Source organism: Mandrillus leucophaeus, unplaced genomic scaffold, assembly GCF_000951045.1.
Source record: "Mandrillus leucophaeus isolate KB7577 unplaced genomic scaffold, Mleu.le_1.0 Scaffold189, whole genome shotgun sequence".
Taxonomy (NCBI): Eukaryota; Metazoa; Chordata; class Mammalia; order Primates; family Cercopithecidae; genus Mandrillus; species Mandrillus leucophaeus.
In genome coordinates, this window is record NW_012101909.1 from 473,430 (window position 1) to 496,144 (window position 22,715).

At 47.9% G+C, this 22,715-nt stretch overlaps 1 protein-coding gene across 5 annotated transcripts in view; it reads left to right on the forward strand.

Annotated features, from left to right (window-relative positions):
• Positions 1-22,715, forward strand: part of LOXHD1 (lipoxygenase homology domains 1) — a 193,563-nt gene that overhangs the window by 140,876 nt on the left and 29,972 nt on the right. For 2 of the 5 annotated variants that reach the window (XM_011978078.1, XM_011978079.1), the window contains 8 exons: positions 1,988-2,197; positions 2,304-2,439; positions 4,587-4,795; positions 5,612-5,797; positions 8,633-8,760; positions 17,117-17,234; positions 19,177-19,351; positions 20,876-21,061. In XM_011978078.1, coding sequence (XP_011833468.1) covers positions 1,988-2,197; positions 2,304-2,439; positions 4,587-4,795; positions 5,612-5,797; positions 8,633-8,760; positions 17,117-17,234; positions 19,177-19,351; positions 20,876-21,061 — 1,348 coding nt within the window. Of the gene's footprint in view, positions 1-1,987; positions 2,198-2,303; positions 2,440-4,586; positions 4,796-5,611; positions 5,798-7,754; positions 8,006-8,632; positions 8,761-17,116; positions 17,235-19,176; positions 19,352-20,875; positions 21,062-22,715 lie in introns of those variants that run through there. The other 3 variants (XM_011978081.1, XM_011978080.1, XM_011978077.1) reach the window with 2 other exon arrangements.

Sequence of the window (22,715 nt, forward strand, 5' to 3'; positions counted from 1 at the left end):
CACCCACATCCAATCAATCGCCAGGTTCCAGAGTCTTCCTTCTAAATAACCTCAAATCAACCAAGTCTGCCCTGTATTCACTCAGCCCTGTCTCATTTCAGCTCACTCACTGAGCCAGCGTGGTCTCTCTGCTCAAGGCCCTGCCATCCAACCCACCCTCCAGCTTCCTCAGTTAACCTGTCCAAAGCTGACCAGTCACTATCTCACTTCAAGCCTGCAGAGGTTCCCCATGGATCCCAGATCTACCCTGAGTCCTCCACGGGATTTGCAGACCTTCACAGCCTACCCACACTGGCCTGTTCAGAGTGCCCTCTGTGGACCACTGAGTACAGTTTCCACAATACCCCACCCTCTCTCCTGCCTCAGCATCTTTCCAAACATTTTCTCTGCTTACGTGTGCATGCACCCATAGAAAATAGGTAAGCCATTCCATGGTATTAGTTTTTTACATAAAAGGCATCATGCTATATAAACACTTCTTTAACTTGCCCTTGGCGTGCATGGCTGCCTTGGAAATCTCTCTCTGCCCCGGTATTCAAACATAGATGGAGGTGACTCTTCTCTATAACTACTGCACACACAAGATTCTTCAGGAAAGGCTTTGCCAGTTATGTAGCCACTCCCCAAGCACGGGACCCCAGATGGCTTCCAATTTTCCTCTGTAAAAATTATCTGTAATAAACATCCTTGTGCAATGTGAAGGTCTTCCCCCAGGACAGATGCAAACAAGTGGAATTGTTGTATCTCAGGGTGGGCCCATTCTTACTCTGGTGAACCCAGTGGATTGCCAGCACCCCAGGACTGCTCCCATCCACATCTGCTTTCAGTCACACACCACTAGCTGCTATGTACCTGCAGCTGCCTTGGCCATGGGCTGTCCCCACCTGAGCTGCCTGGAAAACCCAGCCCCGCAGCTGCAGCTTAATGCTGACACCTGGAGAAGTCTGTCTTCCTAGGCCTGGCTCTAGTCCTCACACAGGTGGTCGTTCCCACCATCTGAGCTGGAATTACCCATCCCCTCCTCTCGCTGCACTGGACTGTGGGGTCCTGGGGACAGAGGGCATCCTATTCTATTCATCTCTGGTTTCCTAGGGGTCAGCACAGTGACTCACATGGCACCTGTGCTCAGCAAATCTTTCCGAAGGAAAGTAGGTGTCACTCAGTGTCGCCTGTCCCCTCTCACCCTCCTCAGGCTCCCATCCTGACTTCTGCCTCCCACATTCAAACTCTGTCTTGGCCCCATCTCATTCAAAGCCTGGAATCCACACCTCACTGAGCTCCCCTCAAAGAATCAGCACACAAGAGTGGAGGGTCCACTTGACTGAAGATAGAGTCAGGGGCACAGATGAGGGCCTTGTATCACAACCCCCACAAAACCCTCTTGAGCCTGCGTCCCAGATGTTTGTCCCTGAGTCCCTCCACAGCCTTGCCTCCCCCAGAGCCTCACCTCTACTGCCTCCTCTCCTGTAGCCCCGCCTTACTGGTTCATCAAACTCCCTCTCAGCATCTCCCAGGGAATTTCAAACACCTTCCCGTTACTCAGAAGTTCATCTCTAGAAGAGCTTTTGCCCTCTGGCTGCCACAGCTGGACTCATCCCCAATGCTCAGCATAGCTAAGGAATCCAGGAACAGGACCGGCTGACCACCCCCCTTCTCTGCCTCTACCCATGGCCTTCAGGCCCCACCCCCCTTACACAGAGGAGGCTTCCAAACACCCACAGGCTTCTCCCAAGAGGAATGTAGTGAAGGCAGTTTTCTCCATGGCACCACACATATAAGTGGACTGCAAGATGGGACCACTGTGGATATGAGGCCTTGGACCACACAGGCTCAGTGTTGGGGATTTGGGTCTGGGGGGGCACCCCGGCAAGGAAGGTCTGTTCAGCACAGCAACTGAGTGGGATGGAAGGTCCTAGAGGGTTGGGCTGGAGTGGGTTGAGTGGGGTGCACCCCCCACCATCTGAGTCCCCACATCTGGGCTCCCCAGGCTGACACCTTCATCATTGAGGCCGCTGACCTAGGCGTCATCTACAAGATCAAGCTCCGCCACGACAACTCCAAGTGGTGCGCAGACTGGTACGTGGAGAAGGTGGAGATCTGGAATGACACCAATGAGGACGAGTTCCTGTTCCTGTGCGGGCGCTGGCTGTCCCTAAAGAAGGAGGATGGACGACTCGAGAGGCTCTTTTACGAGAAGGTGAGGCAAGGGGCCTACAGGGCCTGTGGCCATCCTCATGCCTAGGGGAGGTCCCTCGGCCTGGAGGTGCTGGAGTTGCAACTGCCAGTCCTGCTCTCCCACACAGGAGTACACTGGGGACCGCAGCAGCAACTGCAGCAGCCCTGCTGACTTCTGGGAGATCGCCCTGAGTTCCAAGATGGCCGATGTCGACATCAACACAGTGACCGGGCCCATGGCTGACTACGTTCAGGAGGGCCCAAGTAAGCCAACCAGGGAGCTCTTTAGATGGGGACCAGGCACATGGAAATTTTTAAAGCAATTCTTGGATGAGCCATTCTTGAGCTGATGACATATCTAACGCTTAGTCATTTACATAGTTTTCACACGTATTGCCTGTTTTATCCCCAGAACAACCCTGCAAAGTGAGAGGGCAGGGCTAAGCCCCCTTTGCAGATGGGGAAACAAAGGTTAAAGGAGGTTAGGGTGAGAATGAACATCCCTTACATGTCACTAGAACATCACACAAAGCACTCAGCCATGCAAACTCAAGGCATGATGTGGTGGTGAAGGCAGGGGAAGAAGTCCTGAGATGGTCGTTTGGGGACTGAAGTTCCATTTCTGGTTCTGACAGTAAAATGTGTGGCCTTGGACAAGTCAGTCTCTTGGCTTCAGTTTTTTCCTCCTCCATAAAACAATATCATAATTCCCCAGCAAGTTCATTTTGCCAACCAGATTTTTGAGATAAGGCAGTTCTATAATTGTCGATTGAACATTTGAATGCACTACCTTCCTAGTCAGTTCTCTTAAACATAAGAGTGTGGCAACCATGTTAGCCCCCTCCAGGAGGCCACATGGTGGGTCTGTGGAGTCAGGCAGAGAAAGCCAGTCTGCTTACACTTTACCTTCTCACTCTGTAAATGAGTGATAGGACCCCCAAGAAAGTGCCTTTCCTTAAGCACTGTGATCACCTGTGAAAAGCCTCCACTGTAAAGATAAAATAAAGCCATGTGCAGGTAATTCCAGCCAGGAAGAGACAGTTTGGAAACTTTTCAAAGAGATAACAGATTGTATAACCTAAAATCCACTATACCAGGGTAGTGTCTCCCAAGCTATTGAGGAAGATGAACCAGGAAAAGGGTTTCCAGCTTGTATCAATTAGTAACTGCAAATGACAGAGACCTGGAAATGGTCACAAACAAATTAGGAATTTTTGTTTTCACTCACATGAAAGTCCAAAGGTAGGCCACCTGGGACTAATACAGCAGTTCCAGTGCAATCAAGGACCTAGGTTCCTTTAACCTGGTCGCTCTGGCAACCTTATAAATGACCTAAATGTTGCCCATGGTTCCAAGATGAATGTTGGAGCTCCAGCCATCATATCCATACTCCAAGCAGAATGAATGGAAGGGTAAGGAAAAAAGGAGTACTCCTCCCAGTTGAGTCAGACCTTTTAAAAGAGATTTCCCAGCCAGGCATGGTGACTTGTGCCTGTAATTCCATTACTTTGGGAGGCTGAGGTGGGTGGATCACCTGAGGTCGGGAGTTTGAGACCAGCCTAACCAACATGGAGAAACCCTGTCTCTACTAAAAATACAAAATTAGCCAGGCATGGTGGTGCATACCTGTAATCCCAGCTACTCAGGAAGCTGAGGCAGGAGAATCGCTTGAATCTGGGAGGCGGAGGTTGCAGTGAACCGAGATCATGCCATTGCACTCCAGCCTGGGCAACAAGAGTGAAACTCCGTCTCAAAAAAAAGAAAAAAAAAAAAAAGATTTCCCCAGAAACCTACCCAACAATGTCTCCTTATGTATCATAACCACCCCAGCTGCAAGAAGAATGGATAGTTGGAAGAATGGAAACTGCGACTCTATGGACACTACCTGAGCAAGTTTTATGCTAATTAATCTGGTGTGTTTTGGAAATTGCTGTTTTCTAGGACTTCCATTCACTATGTTGCATATATGATACATTTTTATTGTTCTTCAAATTCCTTCTTTCTATGAGACCTTGCTTTTGCCAACAGCATTTTTGTTGACCATAGTGAGCTTTTGGGGCATATAATGCCTATATGTGTTGAGAGGTTATTTTTCTTACCCTCCTTCACATAATAGTGCTAGGTTCAAGTAGGATAATTGGCCAAAAGAGCTTTTAGAAGCTTGACACTCCAAACAAGTGACAAGAATGCTGTTTTTTGTCTGTACGTTGGGAGTTAGCAACTCCCTCAGTCCTTGGAGAGGAGACACACACCACAGATAACTTACCAGTCTGAAGGGCTTATTGCACTTCGTCTCTGAGCAAGGAGCTGAGATCAGTGCCCTCAGAGGTCACTTCCAAATCTGTGAGCCTATGAGACAGTGCCTTGTCCACCTGGTCTGTTATGAGGCTGGGCCCCGTGATCTCTTGCAGTTATTCCCTACTATGTGTCGGTCACCACTGGGAAGCACAAGGATGCAGCCACTGACAGCCGAGCCTTCATCTTCCTCATCGGAGAGGATGATGAACGTAGTAAGCGCATCTGGTTGGACTACCCCCGAGGGAAGAGGGGCTTCAGCCGTGGCTCTGTGGAGGAGTTCTACGTTGCAGGCTTGGATGTGGGCGTCATCAAGAAAATAGAGGTGCTGGCTTCTTGGGGCCCCATAATCGTGACCACCATAGGGACAGACGGAGCCGACCAGTACCTGGGTGGGCGGGGGAGTGCAGGCTGGGAGGAGCAGCCTACCTGAAGCACCCCTTAGAGCAGGTAGCAGAGGAGAACCAACTAGCCGGGTGATTTGGGTGAGCCACCTGCCCCTCTGTGTGTCTGTCTTCCACCCACCCAGTGGGAATGTTCTGTGTATTAGTTTTTATGGCTGTGTAACAGAGTATCACAAACTTAGTGCCTTAAAGCAACACAAATGTATTATCTCACAGTTTCATGAATCAGGAGTCTAGGTGTGAGTTAGCGGGGGTCCATCTTCAAGATCTCAGTGGGCTGAAATCAAGTTGCAGCCAGGGCTGCGATTTTATCCGAGGCTTGGGGTCCTCTTCCAAGCTCACTGGTTGTTGGCAGAATTCATTTTCTTGGGGTATAGGACTGAGGCCTTCATCTCATAGAGGCCCACCATTCCCCACCATGGGACCATCTCCAAAACCTGGCTCTTTTCTTGTTCAATAGGAGACAATCTCTTCTGCTTCAAATATCTCCAACTTCTTCACCTCTGACATCTAGACATGCTTTTTTAAGGGCTCACCTGATTAGGTTCAACCCACTCAAAGTCACCTAATTAGAGACTGTAATTATATCTGCAAAATCTCTTCACTTTTATGGGAGGGACCTGGGCCAGCAAGTGCACAGCACATTGGGAAGAAGCACTGAGGGAGGGGGCTGGGCAGGGAGCACTTCCTTCCCAGTTGTGCCCAGATCATCACAGATCAGGTGTGTCTCCTCCTAGCTGGGCCATGATGGGGCCTCCCCTGAGAGCTGCTGGCTGGTGGAAGAGTTGTGTTTGGCAGTGCCTACCCAGGGCACTAAGTACATGTTGAACTGTAACTGCTGGCTTGCCAAGGACAGAGGCGATGGCATCACCTCTCGTGTCTTCGACCTCCTGGATGCCATGGTGGTGAACATCGGGGTGAAGGTAGGGGGGCACTGTGAGTGTACAATGCATGGCCAGTGCAGGTTGAGGTGGGGAGCAGCAGGGGAGACAGAAGTGGAAGAAGTAGGAGACTCATCACTGGGGTATCTGCAGGGGCTGCAGCCTGGTGTGCTAGCCAGATGTGCTTTGCTAGGAGCCACAGACTGAACTCTCTTCTGGTCTGCTGCTGTGTGACCTTGGGCAAGTCATCTCATTTCTCTGGGCCTTGGTCTTCCCATACACTGCTTGGAAATAATGCATCCCTGCTACTCATGGCCTGTTCCATGTAGGATCTTGGTGAGAATTAATGAGATCACAGTTCATGAAGAGCTTTGTGAGGAAGCAGCTCTATGTAGACAGGCAGGGTCATTATTCACCAAAGGATCCACCATCAACAGCAGTAGGGTGGTGATAGGAAAGATGGCATCTGGGATACTGTGAACCTCTGAGTCTCACGATGTAGCCAGTGGTGTCCACACAATACCCTCCTTAACTGGAAAAGCCTGGAGGGCAAGAGGTCTGAGCTTCGGTCCTGGCTCCACCTGTAACTGGCCAAATGGCCTGGGATAAGTTATATAAACACACAGGTCAGACCAGGCAGGAGGCAGATGCCTGGTGCTAGGATCCGAGGACACACAGCCATTTGGTGGCCCAGAAGCCTCTGTTTCACCTGACCCTGTTGGTTTCTCTTTTTGTCTCATGGCTATGGGGTCAACAGAAGGCCCCAGCCCTTTTCTCTGGTCCTGAATCAAAACCAGTGGGCTTCTTGGACCAGGTCAGAAGCTGTCCCACAAAGGTGAGAATAAATCACCTGGACCTGAGTGTGCTCTGCCTACATTGTATATGGAAACAGAAGTGGGGTTCTGAAACCTTGACAGGCAGGAGTGTGGTGCCTGCCAGTCTCCTGCTTCCCGCCTGCTGGAGAGTCAGAGAGTAGCACTTTCTATATCTCACATCCTTCCCCCACCCCCCAGACATCTCTGTCTGTGGCCAGACGGATGGTGTGGGTGAGCACACAGTTCATCCAGGGACCTCCGCCTGACCCACTTCCCAGCCTGTGTGTGTCTCTGTGCCACCGCCCAGCACACATGCACACCCCACGCAGTGCAGCTGCAGCTCCCTTGGAGCCCTTTAGTCCAGGAAAATCCAGACCTACACCCGTTATCCACGGCACAAAGGAACATAGGTTTGTCACTTTACAAAGAGCTGCAGGGTTCTTTGGGCTGGCCATCTCTCCAGGACACCTGATATCAGACTAGAATTACAAGAGCACTGTTTCTGTCTCTTTTTGGAAACACACTTATTACATAAAAAGAGATGTGTCTGTGTAAAGGAGAGAAAGATGGATGCAGAGAACACAAGAGTTGGATGGACCAGCTCTCAGGGGCCAGTCTCCATGGGGCTGTTAAAGCACTCATTTTGATCATTCTATTTTTTATGCCTGCTTGGATAAGAGCAAAAAAGTGTTAGGCTCCCACTTTTGTTCCCAGTGGCTCCTCCTGACCATCATGAATGCCCTTGCTGGGTGGTCTAAGGGGATTTTCTTGGTAAAGTAAGAGGCTCTTCATCCGTTCCCTCAGCAAACATGTCCTGAATTTCTCCTGCGGGCCAGGCCTGCGCAGAATACTTCAAACCTCACAGTGTCCTGGCAGAGATTCTAGATGCTGCCGGAAAAGCATGCAGCCCCCTCCAGGCACAATGATGGGGACATGACCACCGTGATTAATAGCTCGGGTTTGGAGTTCCAGGCTTCTGGATAATGGGGACCAGGCCCCTGCACAGGTGATAGAGGAATGTAGCAGCCTCTAGAAAAGGGACACATTGGGCCAGGTACATTCAAAGGAGACAGTCAAGATGGCCCTTCCCCGACCGTAAGTCTGAGCCTCTCCTGAACCTTCAGACTTCACTGTGAGTCCAGGGGCACTTGGTGAGAAGGAAGGGAGTAAGAATCCGGGACCAAAGAACATTCTAGAACAGTGTAAGTGCTTTCTCTTGCCACGAGGCTGCCTCACAGAGGAAGAACCGAGGTGGGGGCTTGGTGGAGGCACACCAGGAAGAGCAGGCTGCACCTCACCCTCCAGTGGAGACAGAGGGCAGACATTCTCTTTGGCACACACCTCAGGATAAATGGCAATACCCCAATCTCAAGTGAAACATCGTGGAAGTAGGGGATTGTCCCACTTCCACGTGGATTGAGGCAGCACTCCCTCTGTAAACATCACTCCTGATGGCATCCCTCATTCACAGCCGCAGGGCATGTGTAGGCTGTGGCATGAAGGGGAACTGACACCCAGAGCTTTGGCTGCTGCTTGGGGCCACACAGGTGACAGGCTCAGCACCAGGCGCCATGCAAATTGTCAGCAGCTCTCACTCTGCAAGGGAGCTTATCCCTATTTTACCACAGGGGAGCAGAGGCTGGTGAGGTCAGGCATCTGCCTGGGTCTAACAGCCAGCAGGTGACAGATCTCGGATTCACATGGAGCTCTGGAGGGCTTCAAAGGCCACTGTCTTGCCACCATGCGCTGCTGGCACGCTGAACTTAGGTTGGGATTCAACTGACAAAGAGTCAGTTAATGCCAGGCTTTCCATCATGTTTCTATTGCAGAAGGGCTCTCTGTCAGGACTCCTTTCTAGGGTGGGACTGAGCACAGTGGGGGACATAAGAGAGTGACAAGGCTGCCTCTTGCTGTCCAGGCATTTACAGTTGATTCGAGGAAGGGCTCTTTCCAGAGCTGTGGAACTTGGACAGCGTGTCTCTTTCTCTGGTGAGACTGAGGCAGGTCAGGTGGGGTTGGAGGGTGAGGCTGAGACTCAGCACCTGCATTCCTCTCATGGCAGGTTCTCTATGAAATGACGGTGTGGACAGGCGATGTGGTTGGCGGGGGCACTGACTCCAACATCTTCATGACCCTCTATGGCATCAACGGGAGCACGGAGGAGATGCAGCTGGACAAAAAGAAAGCCAGGTACCTGGAGGTGGCCCCTGCCCCTCACCCCTCCCACATTCAACTCTCCCCCTCTGCCCTACCCTACCTTCAGCCAGGCTGATTCTCACATGCCCACTGCAGATCATGAGGCCTTCTATCCTCTGTCTTTGTCTATTCTGTCTCAATACCTTTCTTTTTCAAGGGCCAGCTCAAATCTACCTCCCCCAGGAAGTATTCCTTGATCACCTCTACCCATAACATTTCTTCTTTCTTTCATTTGGTACTCAGAATTGCTTATTGTAAGGTTGGTAGATTAGTTGATGGTTAATGTCTTAGTTTCATTAATTGTACTATGGCAATATAAGATGTTGACATTAAGGAGAGCTAGGTGAAAGGGGCACAGAAGCTCTGTTGTTTTTTTGAAACTTTTCTGTAAGTCTCAATGATTACAAAATAAAATGCAGTCAATTTTCAAAACATTAAAAAAAAGATTGAACACCTAGTATATGCCAGGCACTGACTCAGGCACTGAAGAGATGATATAACCAAGAAGACAAAGGTCCTTGAACTTAACAGAGCTTAACCTAAGGAGAGCAATAACAGCAACACTAACATTTATAGGAGCTTGTTTTGTGCCAAGCATTGTTCTCTAATAAGCCATGTATTGATACACTTAATCTTTTCCACAACCCTATAATAATAACCCAATTATTATCATCCCCATTTTACAGGTGAGAAACTGAGGCATGGAAAGGTAAAGTCATATCCTCAAAGTCCCATGGCCATTAAGCTGTGGCACTGCAAACTACAACCAGATGGCCCCCAGTCCTAAGCACTCATTAGTGATTCGTAATGACATTAAAGATGACCTTCCTATAGTACTCACTGTCCGTGCCCTCCCTTGGATTCCCAGTTTAGACAGTCCTGGGTTTGGGCTGGTTTGCCATGTTCAGCCGCTGTCCCCCAAACATCCCTGGCCCCTGACATCTTAAGAACCGGAGATGACAGACTCAGAGCCTAAGCTTAGCATTTCAAAATCCCACCCACAGCAACTTGCCTCTGAACACACAGCACTCCTTCCCTTAGCTGGAGGGCAGGACCCAGGTGGCTTCCTTTTTGAGCCCCTCATACCTCCTAGCTCTTGCCTTGCTTGTAGTAGGCACTCAGTACTTCTGGATTGGGGTGGTGATGAGGACATTGTGGATGATAGTGAGGTTGGTGATATTGATGGTGCTGAATGGTAGGAATGATGACTGTGATGGTGGTAGTGATGATGAGGATGGTGATAGGGATGAAGGTGATGATAGGGATGATGATGATGGTGGTGATGATGGGGTGAAAGTGATGGTAGAAATGATAATTGTGATGATGGTGATGATGATAATGATGGTGATGACGGTGATTATGATGATGATGGTGGTGATAGGGAGGAAGGTAATGATGGTAGGGATGATAATTGTGATGGTGATGATGATGATGATGGTGGCAGTGGTGATAGAGATGAAGGTGATGATGGTAGGGATAATAATTGTGATGATGGTGCTGTTGGTGATGATGAGGATGTGGCTACTGAAGCTTTTGGGGACCAGGCAGCATTTCTTTATGTGAACAAAGCAGCTCATGCAAGCTGGAGCTTTGCCCATCCTATGGGCCCTATGCAGCTCATCTCTGGGGGTCTGATGGGAAAGTTTTTGCCTGTCTTCTCTTAGCACTTCTGCTCTCTCATTTTGCAACTCCCATTTCCTCCTTGAATTCTTCCCATATCAACAGCAATGGTGATAATAATAATGGCTAACATACATTGAACATTTATTCCATGCCAGACACTGTTGCAAGTGCTTTTTAACATATATTAACTCACAACACTCCTCTTATCACTCTTTGCCCTCTTATTATCTCCACATTACTAATAAGATACCTGAAACACATAGAGGTGAAATAACTTGCCCAAAGTTATACAGCAAGTAAGTAGGGGAACTGGGATTTGAACTTATTCTAGAAATAAAGGAAGGCCAAATGAGAACAGAAACTCTCTACTTAGAGCTTGCTATAACAAGAGACTCAGCCACCATCACTTGGTTTGGTAGAGATTTGAATGCTGTGGGAGGAGGAGGAGCTTTGTAATGAAGCATTATTTTTGGCATGGTAGAGCTGGAGGTTGGGTAGCTAGAATTGGGGTTTCATACATGATTGTATTAGGGACCATATTTGGATTTGGTCCGTCCGTCTGGTTAGTCCTGAGTTGGGAGCAGGGACAAAATAGGGAAACTGGGGGCCATTGCTCAAGTCCTGATCATTCTGGGCCAATTTCTGTAGAGACCGTGGTTGCTTGGGATGGTCGCTGCAGGGGAGGTAGCTCAGAGTTCTGTTATCACACATGGTCTGGCTACTATTGTTCGCATATTCAGCCTCCTATAGTCTTTACTTCTGTACTCTGACTCTAATCATTACCCAACCCCATATTCCTGGATTTTTTCTGATTAATTATCCCACACCTACATTCCACCTTGTTTTCCAGATGTACAAGGCTTAATTGCTGGTAGAAGAGACATCTTGTTTCTGGAAGTATCTAAATTCCAAAAATGTTGCTTGAAAATCACATTATTATAAATACAACCATATTGTAAATGTTTTGAGGCATGTTGCTAGTTGAAGGATTTTTTTTTTCTGAATAAAAATTTATTTTGTGAGGAGAGCCATCATTTCTTAATAACCGTGGTTTGCAAGCTCAGAGTTGTTACCCGAGACATGTTTTGATATTTTTATTTGCATGTGGCCTGATGTTTCACCTGTGTCCTGAAGTCCTTGTTAAGAATGTCTGCATCTTGACTAGGGAACGTAGACAGAAAGACCCACTGGGCATGTGTCGTGGGCACAGCTTGGTACTGTGCAAGGTGATACTTTCCCCAAGAAATGGTGTGTGACCAGAATGAGGCTGAGACATGCATGCATTCACACAGAAGGTATCACGAGGCTTCTGCCTGCTGCAACGCTCCTGCAGTCAGATGCTGTACCCAGGGGCCAAAGCTTACAACAGCCAATAGCAATTCACTCTATCCCACTCCCCAGCTAAATTTCATAACTTCTCATCTTACCACTTCAGAGAAAATGGTTCTGGAAAATTAACTCCCACCGAGATGCTTGTGAATTAATATGGCATTCAGAAAAAATGATGCCCTAAAAGGTAATGCGTACTTTCAGGAGATGAGTCTCTAACAGAGGGATTTGAGGTGATTGGTGTCCAGTGGGTGTAGAAGCTATTTTTAGACAAAGAGTTGTGTTATTTCTATAGTGAGAAGTAAATGCCTGTGAGGGATCATGCCTAGGCCCAGTAGAGACCTAGTGAAATGGAAACTTCTTTGGACTGGACACAAAAAAGATTTTGGGTCCCTTTTTGTGTCACAAAAGAGTTCTATTGGGTTTACCCCTCAGGATGGCCTGTTGCTTTCACTAACCCCTACTGCAAAAAGCATGGAAAGAGGCTGAGCTCAAGGGAATGGAAACAGAGGACAGACAGTCAAATAGGATTCCAGTTGTCCTTTCAGGAGAAGATCGGGAAGTATTTGGTTGTGACCATGTCCAGGGCTGTAGTAAGCTTGTAAGTTTTGACTCTCTCTTCCACATGTTTATCACTTGAATCTTAGTCTGGTTAGCAATAAAGTTCTGAGACTGGAAAGGTCTTATCTTTGGGGACTCCATGGGCAAAAGACTTGGGTGGGAAGGTTGAGTCTTTCTCAAGGAGGTTGGAGGTGAGTCCCAGGGAACACCATGAATGACGGTGGTCTGAGAGAAGAGGAAGGAAAGCTGAGTTCCAGGAACTGCTGCCTTCCAGGGGCACCCAGGTCAGGCAATTGAAAGGTTCCAGCACTCACTGCTGGGCACCCCTCTCAAAGCATCATCTGTAGCTCAAGGGCTGCCCTTTAAGAGGAGACTGGCAGATATGTACTAGGTCTGATCATGGCATTCAAGAATAGACTTAGAATCTGTTTGAGATTTGGCCTTGTTCTACTCTCAAACCACAGCAAAGATGCCCATGAGATAGGTATGCAGCTCCCCATCACCTCGTATGTCTAATGGGGGATGCACAAGGTCCAGTTTTCCCAGTGGTCTCTGAGGAGCCCAGATCAGCAGAGCCTGGTACTGGAGGCTCTGTCTTTTGTGTGCCAGTTACTTCAGCACCCATGGACATTTACATCATCACTGAAGCCAACCTCCCTACTACTCACCGATCCCAGGCTTGGAATTTTCTCTGTGTGAGTTCCAGGGCAGCCTCCCCTTGTCTACCTGCTTTCTGGTCTCAAAGTTCTCCATTCACACCACTTGGGGCTATATTAATTTCCTGAGGTTGTGATACAAAGTTACCACAAATATATGGTAATTAAAACAACAGAATTTTATTCTCTCATTTATCCAGAGGCCAGAAATCTGAAATCAGAATCTGTGGGTGGAAATCAAGGTGTCAGCACTGCCATGTACCCTGTGGGCTCTGGGAGGAGAATCCACTCCTTGCAGCTTCTGGTGGCTGCCAGCAGTCCTTGGCTTGTGCCGCATCACTCCAGCCTTCAAGGCCAGGTCTTCCCATCTCTGCCCCATCTTCACGTCCCACCTCCTTTGTGTATGTGTTGATCTCTCTCTCTCTGCCTTCTTATAAGGACTCTTAGGATTACATTAAGGGGTCACTGGAATAATCCAGGATAATCTCCCCATCTTAAGCCTCTTAACTTAATTACATCTGCAAAGACCTCCCTTTTCTTTTTACCATACAGTCATATACATGGATTCCAAGATTTATAACATGGATATCTTTTGGGGAACCATTTTTCAGCCTGCCACAAGGGCTACAAGCCACAGAGCATGGATCTGAAAATTCTGCCACATGAAGAACAGTCAAAGGTTCTAGAGACATTTACACTTTTAAACATTTTATCATAAACATACATCTATATATATATATATATATATATATATATATATAAGTACATACATTATTATACTTATAAAGCAAAAACTTGTGTAAACCCTCCACACTGCCTTCAGGCCGAGAAGTTAAATCTTGCCAGTTCTCAGTTTTTAAGGTCAACATTTCCTTGTTTCCTTTCTTTTTTGGTCTCCATCTCATGGGTCTGTGCTTTCATATCACCTGGATTTCATCCCTAACAATAGGCTTTTATATCACCTGGATTTGAATGGTACATAAATAGAATCACGCCATATATCTTATTTTGTGTCTTAGTTCTTTCACTCAGCGTCAGGTTTTTCATATTTTCCTGAGCTGTTGAGTGTGATTGTGATTTTGCTCATTTTTGTTGCTGCATAGTATTCCACTGAGGAGCCTGGAGAAGGGAGAGGTCCAGTGGCTTGTTTCAAAGGGATAGAGAGGGAAGAGAGTAGAGGCATTGAGGTTGGTCAGATGTTGACAATTCAACAATTTGTTCTGGTGGCAGAACTCAATGTAACAAAACTTACTAAAGGTTGGCCATGGCTGTCCTAAAAGGAAAAGAGCTGCAAGTTTGGCCATGGGGCCCCATCAGTAAAGCTGTCTAAGCATGGAACTACCCAGGAGTTTCACTTTGCCCGCAGCCCAGAGATAACTGATTTATCAAAGCAGGGGAATTGCAATAGAGAAAGAGTTTTACACATGTGGAGCTGGCTAAATGGGAGACCGGAATTATATTATTACTCAAATCCGCCTCCCTGAAAATTCAGAGACTAGGGTTTTTCCAGGAGAGTTTGGGAGAAGTGGGGGTGGCTAGGCAATGGGTGCTTGCTGCTGATTGGTTTGGGGGTACAATCATAGGGGTTTGGGAAATGGTCCTCATTGCATGCTGAGTCATTTCTGGGTGGGGCCACAAGAGTTGGCAGGTCCAGGTGGAGCCATTGGTCATCAGACATGCAAAAAAACTGAAAAGACATCTCAAAAGGCCAGTCTTCTGTTTACAATGGCGATGTTGTTATCTGCAGGGGTAATTGGGGAAGTGCGTATCTTGTGACCTCTGGAGTAATGGCTGGCAATGTTTATGTCTATGTTTTAGCAGAATTCAGGCTTCTCTTGTCCTCCGAGGCTGGTGGTCTCCCCTTAACTTTATGGAAGGACTATTATCATTTAAACTATACACTAAATGTCTCCCAAAGTTAGCTTGACCCAAACCCAGGAAGAATCAAGGGAAGTTTGAAGGCTAAAGGCAAGATGGGGGTTGGTTAAATCAGATCTCTTTCACTGCCAAAATTTTCTCACTGTTAACAATTTTTTCAAAGGCGATTTCAAGCATAAGCTCAATGGCCTTGGGTATGGAGAACTTCAGACTGGAAGGAGAGTGGTCTAGAGCAAAGCTAAGGCTGGCACTCTCACCCTGGCCAATCCTAAGAGCCCCAGCTATGCCCCTAAGATGTCACAAACTGCCTGAGCAGCTGCTCAGCCTGATGGACTTTAGACCCCACGTCATCCATATCCATCTGCTAGCCAGCCCTTTCCCAGGGTCCCTAACCATAACCTTTCTCTTTTGGTTTTGTAGCAATGCCAAAAATTCTCCCATGAAATAGTTGCCCTTCCAGCCTAAGCCTTTGGCCCTGTTTAGCCTTCAGGCTGTGCTCAGTCATGGAGCCCAGTGAGGGAGTAGTTGCTGGGCTCTTCCCTAAGGACACCCTTTTACAACAGGCAGGAACAGAAGGAAACAAGAATAGGAAGGACGTGAGGGGCAGCCAAAGGGGGCCCTTCCCAGACACCACTCCCTCAGCTGCTGAGTAGAGGCTCCTTTGAGTAGATGAGCAGCAAAAATCCTGGGTCACACAACAGCCCTGTCCCTGTGAGCTCAAAGGCGGGCACCTCTCCAAAGAGTGGGAATCCTGAGCTCAAAGGCAGGCACCTCTACAAAGGGTGAGAATCCTACTGTGTCAACTGAGGTGTCTGGAGGGGGTCCAGGGCACCTGGAAGGATGTGGCTAGTGAGTTGGGAAGACTGAAGGACAAATAAAGGCCTTCACTTTAGATGCTTTTACACCAAACAGAGGAAGTCCATCCAGGTTAATTGGGGTTCAGCCTGGAATGAAGGGTGAGAGGGTAAATGTAATCTCCTTGCAGTCTTCCAGAAGAAAAGCTTGTTTCTCCTCCCCTTTTCCTTACACCTGTCCCACCATAAAATCTCCATAAAATGAAGACACTTGGCTAAATTCAAAGAGTGAAAATTAAAGAGACATGCAAAGCAAAGAATTCTAAAGCTCTTTTGATCTGCAAAATCGTGCTCCTGGCAAGAATAAGGAATTGAAAGATTATTTGAGAAAATCTCAGTGTGTGACATGAATGTGACATGAGCACCCCCTTACAGTTTCCATTATGCCCAGAGGGACAGATGGGGCTTCAATTAGAGGAGGAGGGATATGGGGCTGACTTTGGGATAACTTTTTCATTTCTAATAATTGTAAAATGCACACAGAGCAAGTTATCAGAAGAAATTGTCTCTGTTTCATCACCACCTTTAAGACTAGCAGTAGTTAGTTCTCAATTTGCAATATTTAAGTCTCAGCCCCCATTGGCTATGGCCTCTGTTTTTAAAATACATAAAAATATGTCTTGTATTCAAGGAAGCATGATGATTGCCATGCAGAACCACATCTCCAGTGCCACCTGCATTACTCCAGGGCCTTATCAGCAGTATCATCTGGAATCAGTCAGCAGTCAAGCAATCAGTCAGCATTGAAGGTCGAATTGTACATGCGGCACTGTGGGAAGAGCAGTAAGGAATAAAGATAGAGCATCTCTGAGATGATGAGGTCATTCAGCAGGAAAATAATAATAGCAACAAAAGCAGCATTACCTTCTATTTGCCTACTGCTTTACAGTTGGCAGTAGCATTACCCAATTCAGGGCACTGTGTTCAGTTTTGCAGATGGCAAATAGAAAAATGCGAATGATGCCATCTAGAGTTGTGCGGTGCACCACCTGCCCCACCATTTGCAATGGCCCTGTCGTGCACAGAACCTCATTTAAAGCTTTTCAGGCATGGAATTCTTTTTCCATTTTAAATTGATTTCACATCCATTTGGTCTTCATCACAGTTTTGTGAGATGGCAGGGCTAGTGTTATTCTCCAGACCACAGGTAAGAAAACCAAGTTCTAGAAAGGAACTGGGACTATTCTAGGTGACTGGTAGAATGAGATTAGAACCCAGCACTGGTAGCTCTTGGTTCAGGGCCATTTCTACTAGCCAAACCCACTTAACCCAGTCTTTCAGAAACACATCTGGGATGTAAGAGATGGGCTGGTGGAGAGTTGCTGAGAGCAGAGGGGCTGCTGAGTAAAGGCCTAATCTTCTCCCTCACCTCAAACCTGGCCTCTGGCCTGGCCCAGCCCTCCCCAATGGCCAGCTTCCCTTCTTCATGCCCCTCCTCTCCACACCCAGGTTTGAGCGGGAGCAGAATGACACCTTCGTCATGGAGATCCTAGACATTGCTCCATTCACCAAGATGCGGATCCGGATTGATGGCTTGGGCAGCCGGCCGGAGTGGTTCCTGGAGAGGGTAAAATGTCTAGACCCTCACTCTTCCTTCCAGCCACCACCCACCCCTTCCCCCTATTCCTCTGGCTTGTCAATGGACCTTGCTAAAACAAATGTCACCATAGAGGATCATTACATGAACCCAGCCCATATGATTCAGCATGCCCTTTGGCATGAATTAATCCGAGAATGTCGTTTTATTTATTTGTGTCCAGTGAGAACTGAAGCAACTGTCAGGTAATTCAACTTGAGCTGTCAACTTTACGTGGACAGAGACCCGAGGAAGGGGAGGGGTGGTGTGGGCTTCCTTCAGGACAGCAGCTGGGAGGGTTGAGAGAGGAGGAGCAAGGCCTGGGGCAGAGAGAGGCTGCCATGGTGGGAACTTCAGGCAGGATGGCAGAAAGCTTACTGGGGCCTCTGTGATCATGGGGTTAGGTAGCTGCCTCTTTTTCCACTGTGGCCCTCTGAGTCTGAGCTTGGTCGTCAGCACCCTGCCTGAGGATCCTGGATCCTTGGGCTCTCAGTTGGGCTGAAGCCAGCCTTGGGGATGCGATGCTGGGATCTTCAAGGAGCAACAGCAGCACGGGATTTCTTAGTTCTGCCTCCATCCTCCCACCCTTCCCAGCATACCTATACACGGGCACATGTGCATACACACACATGCACATGGCCACAGACTCAGTTTCCACCAAGAAAGGAAGGCAGCTGCTCCTTCTCAGGACCTCTCATCACTTCCTCACCTTCCCCAGGCTGTGCGGCTCTGTGCCTCCAGGCTGCCCAGAGGAGAGTCATTAACACTTGCTGCTCCAGGGCAGAAAGAAGAGCATCCAGGGCATAGGGCTAAGCTTCACTTATTTTGATGAGAACCACCATGATGTTAGGAGTCCAACGGCTTTCCATGCTAAGAGTGGCTCCAAAACTGGAGGCCCCTGGCAGCCAGGAGGAGCCTCACCTGCAGCCCCACACTCACAAAGGCAATGACTATGCTGACGAAGATGACCTTCCTGCAGCCTCCGTGTCACACGAGGTCCTAGGCACACCAATATGTGTGTGGTGTCCTCCCTACATAGTGTGTGTTAGAATCAGGTAGCATAAAAAAACATCACGGACTACAGGTTTGGAACAACACACATTTATTACCCCCTCACTGTCATAGAGGCAGAAGTCCAAGGTGAAGGTGTCGGCAGGGCCACACTCCCTCTAGGGAAGCATCTGTTCTGGGCCACTCTCCTGGCTTCTGGCAGTTCCCTGGCTCGGGGCAGCATCTTGCCAGTCTTCGCATGGTGTTCTGGGTGCTTGTCTGGGTCGTATAAGATTGGACTAGGGCCCAGTCTAATGACCTCATCTGAACTGATTACACCTATAACAATCCCCTTTCGAATAAGGTCACATTCCGAGGGACTGTGGGTTAAGAATTCAACATATGAACTCTGGGGGAATACAATTTCACCCATAACACAAAGCCCTGCAGTCCCCTGCCTAAGTCAGCCCATGCATCCTCATCTACCAGAGGCCAGCTGTCCTGCATTGCCTCAGGCTCCTCCTCCCCTGTTCAGCCATTAGCAGATTTTCTTGAGTCAAAAATATGGGGCCCACACCAAGGACTATCCTGCAGATGTCAGCACTCTGCTCCCAGGTGGTCTGTTTTTCTGTCACTCATTCAGCAAACATCTCTTGTGCACAGTGACAGGTACCTCTGAGGATAGTTTTAGGTGAATTGCCCATTCCCAAATCCCAAGCTAGGGCAGTCCTCGTGAGGACTTCAAACCCCATGGCAAGCACACAGGACAGGGCCTTTGTCCTGGAAAGGGCCCTTTCCGCACCCTCTGGGTCTCAGTCGCAAGCGCTTGTCTCAGGTCTGGGATCTCCAGGGTTGGGATTCGGGGAGGGGCTGCATGGGCCAGTGGGTGCTGGTGGAGGTGAGGGAGGGCAGGGCATTCCCACGGTGGCTCCCTTTCCCCCAGATCCTACTGAAGAACATGAACACTGGAGACCTGACTATGTTCTACTATGGAGACTGGCTGTCCCAGCGGAAGGGCAAGAAGACCCTGGTGTGTGAAATGTGTGCCGTTATCGATGAGGAAGAAATGATGGAGTGGACCTCCTACACCGTCGCAGTTAAGACCAGCAACATCCTGGGTGGGTTGGGGGTGCCTCACACCTCCTGCTCCCTTGTCCCTCCAACCCTCAAATTCGGGCTGAGGCCCTGGTTTCTTGTCAGGGTGTTTTTCTTTATATGGCTTTCCAAAATCTAGTCAATCCAAGTCTCCTCTACAGTGTGTCACTTTCTGTCTGGACAAAACATTTCCTCCCAGTGAGTGACTGGTTCCCTCCCTCCTCCCTTGGGGAAATAGGGGAGAACATGACTGGGGAGTATGGTCAGCACTTTTGGAAATGGTACATTTCCAATGGCTCTGGCTTGACGCAGAGACTTCCCATCTTCCTTCTGCTGCCTGGCACCGCTCACCCAAGCGCCATGCACCTCAGGCATGCTCGGACCCGTGTGCTTGGTGGCCATCTACCATGTGCTGGCTTTGGCTGTGGGTCTTAGGATACAGATGTGCTGCCCAGGCCCTTGCAGGTCTGACCTTCATTGGAGCAACCACAGTGCAGTGTGGTGATGCTCTGATGGATGCAATGCCAAAGTCAAGTCCAGAAACACAAACACAGAAGCCAGGCAGACAGGGCACCCAGAGGAAGGGCCTTCTAATCAAAAGTACTAGCATGTCAAAGGCCAGGAGCTGAGAGGGAACACACTGTCGTCTAGGCATGGGGGACATGCTACCTACACTCCCCTATCCCAAGTCTGCTCTCCAGGAGCCATTGCCAAGAATCTGGCAAGCTCATCACATTAATTATAAATGGTGAATGAAGGATTAACTTGTTGGCCATGGTAGCTTACATTTTCAACAGAGTAGCCTCTTGCCAAAGAAACGAATCTCTCATGGTAGAATCTCAGGCATGAATGATAGGTCAATAAAGCTAGTAAATTTTGTTGGGGGTACCTCCTTTCTTCCTATTCTCACAATGGAATTTTCACCCCTATTGCTTAAAGTTCCAAGTGTCCCCAAGTTTTCAGGCCCCTCCATCCCTTTATGATGCACTCAGAAAACAATAAATTCATTGATAACCACAGATGTGTGTCAGAAAAGCTTCACTGGTTCACCCCTTCCAGAAGCATTTGCTTTTGATTTGGGCCAATACCTGTATTTGGCTTAAGCAAATGAAATGAAGCTCTAGTGTAGAATGTCAATCAGAGACAGATTTAGGGAGCACAGAACTTCCCTGCTTCCTTCTGAACCCACACTGTGCAGGAGGTAGCCTATGTTTCTAAATTGTAAAGACAGCCTATATGACACGCCTTTTAAGTTTGGGTGTATTTCCCCAGAAATAGATGAGTTTTGTACTAAACCATTCACACTTGCTGACCACAACTCCAGCTAGACCGAAAGCTTTTGTAAGGCACAAAGGTAAGATGAAGAAGAGAATTGGAGACCTAGGACATTAATTGACCCTTTCCAACCTCACCCCTGGCCTTCTTGAGTCTGTACTCTGTCCACCTGTACCCCTGGCTCCTCTGAGAAGTCCGGGATCAAGGCCAGAGCAAGAGGGCTGTGTGTCAAAGAGGCTGGCACCCTAAGCCTCACCTTGTGTACCCCCCAGGAGCAGGCACTGATGCCAATGTGTTCATCATCATCTTCGGGGAGAACGGGGACAGTGGGACACTGGCCCTGAAGCAGTCGGCAAACTGGAATAAGTTTGAGCGGAACAACACGGACACATTCAACTTCCCCGACATGCTGAGCTTGGGCCACCTCTGCAAGCTGAGGGTCTGGCACGACAACAAAGGTAGCTCCCACTCAAGGCCAGGCTGGTGGGAGGGCAGCCCTCAGCTCCCCTCCTGAGCCCTTCTTCCCTCCTTGGCATCACATTGACTCTGATTACCCCAGGGTGGCAGGCAACCGAACAGTTGATGACCACCACATTGATGCTTCCATCAGTACTAAAGAGACAGTATTTCTGGGCAAATATTTTTAGAGATGAAGCTTAGTTCCTCCTGCTTTCTCCCTGGGTGATTAGTGGTTCTCCATTGTTTGTGATTTCAGCCCATTAATTTGACTTAGTTCAGACATAAAAATTAAGGGAAAAAAAGCTAAATTCATTTCCCATGGATTTTCTATAAACGATTATGTTTGTGCCGAGTGCAGTGGTCATGCCTGTAATCCCAGAACTTTGGGAGGCCATGGTGGGAGGATTGCTTGAGCCCCAGGAGTTCGAGACCAGCCTAAGCAACATTGTGAGATCCCATATCTACAAATTATTTTAAAAAATAGCTGGGCATGGTGGCATGCACCTGTGGCCCCATCTACTTGGGAGGCTGAGATGGGAGGATTGCCTGAGCCCAGGAGGTCAAGGCTGCAGTGAGCTACGATTGTGCCACTGCATTCCAGCCTGGATGACAGAGTGAAACCCTGTCTCAACAAAAAAATAAAAATAAAAATAAAAATAAAAACATAGAAAAAGGATTATGCTTGTTTATAATAGTAATCCTAAAGTAGTTGAATTCACTTATAAATATAAACTATGAAATAGGATATAAACCAAGTGAGAAACTTATTTTTAACTACGCAGTGCCTAAGGAATGGTTTGTCATTTCTGTAACTGTGATGACGTTCATGTTCTTAACATTTCTTTGGTTATCATTTTGCTGTCTGTAAGCCACTCTTTATTTTCTCTGGCTTTGGGCCTATAAGTTCTATTTGGTATGATTATAATAGAGTTGTTAAATATTAAATTCCACCTCCTTGATGCATACTGCTTTCTTCATTCACCTCTTTTATCTTCTGTAGAAACATGTCTCTGCAAAGCTATCTGCTCAAAGCCTTCTCTAGCCTTTGCTGGGTCTCCCAAATGGCTGCCCAGAGCTGTCCTGAATGTTGTGTTGCTCCTCACTTCTTCGAAACCCCCGCTGAGGACTAGCCTATCTCTCATGGTCACTGATGAAACCCAACTCAGCAGTTTGCAACCTCTCTTCTATAGGAGCTAAACTATTTTACTTTAACATGGATTAAACAGTTAAAATTTTTTCCATAACACAGAATAAGCTCAGACTAGGCATTAATAAAATAGTTTTCAAAGCAATAAAATAAAAAATACTTACACAGCACTGCACAGTTTTCAAATTTCAGTGTATCCCACCAGTCATTTATATGATGAACATTATATACAGAACATATACAGTATTCATGACATGCCTGGGACTCTGTTTGGTATTAAAGATACAAACATTTGATCCTCAAAAGTACTTTGTGAGGCCAGGTGCTGTGGCTCACACCTGCTATCCCAGCACTTTGGGAGGCTGAGGTAGGCAGATCACTTGAGCCCAGGAATTTGAGACTAGCCTGGGCAACATGGCAAAACTCCATCTCTACCAAAAATGCAAAAAATAGCCAAGTGTGGTAGCTCATGCCTGTAGTCCCAGCTACTGAGGAGGCTGAGATGG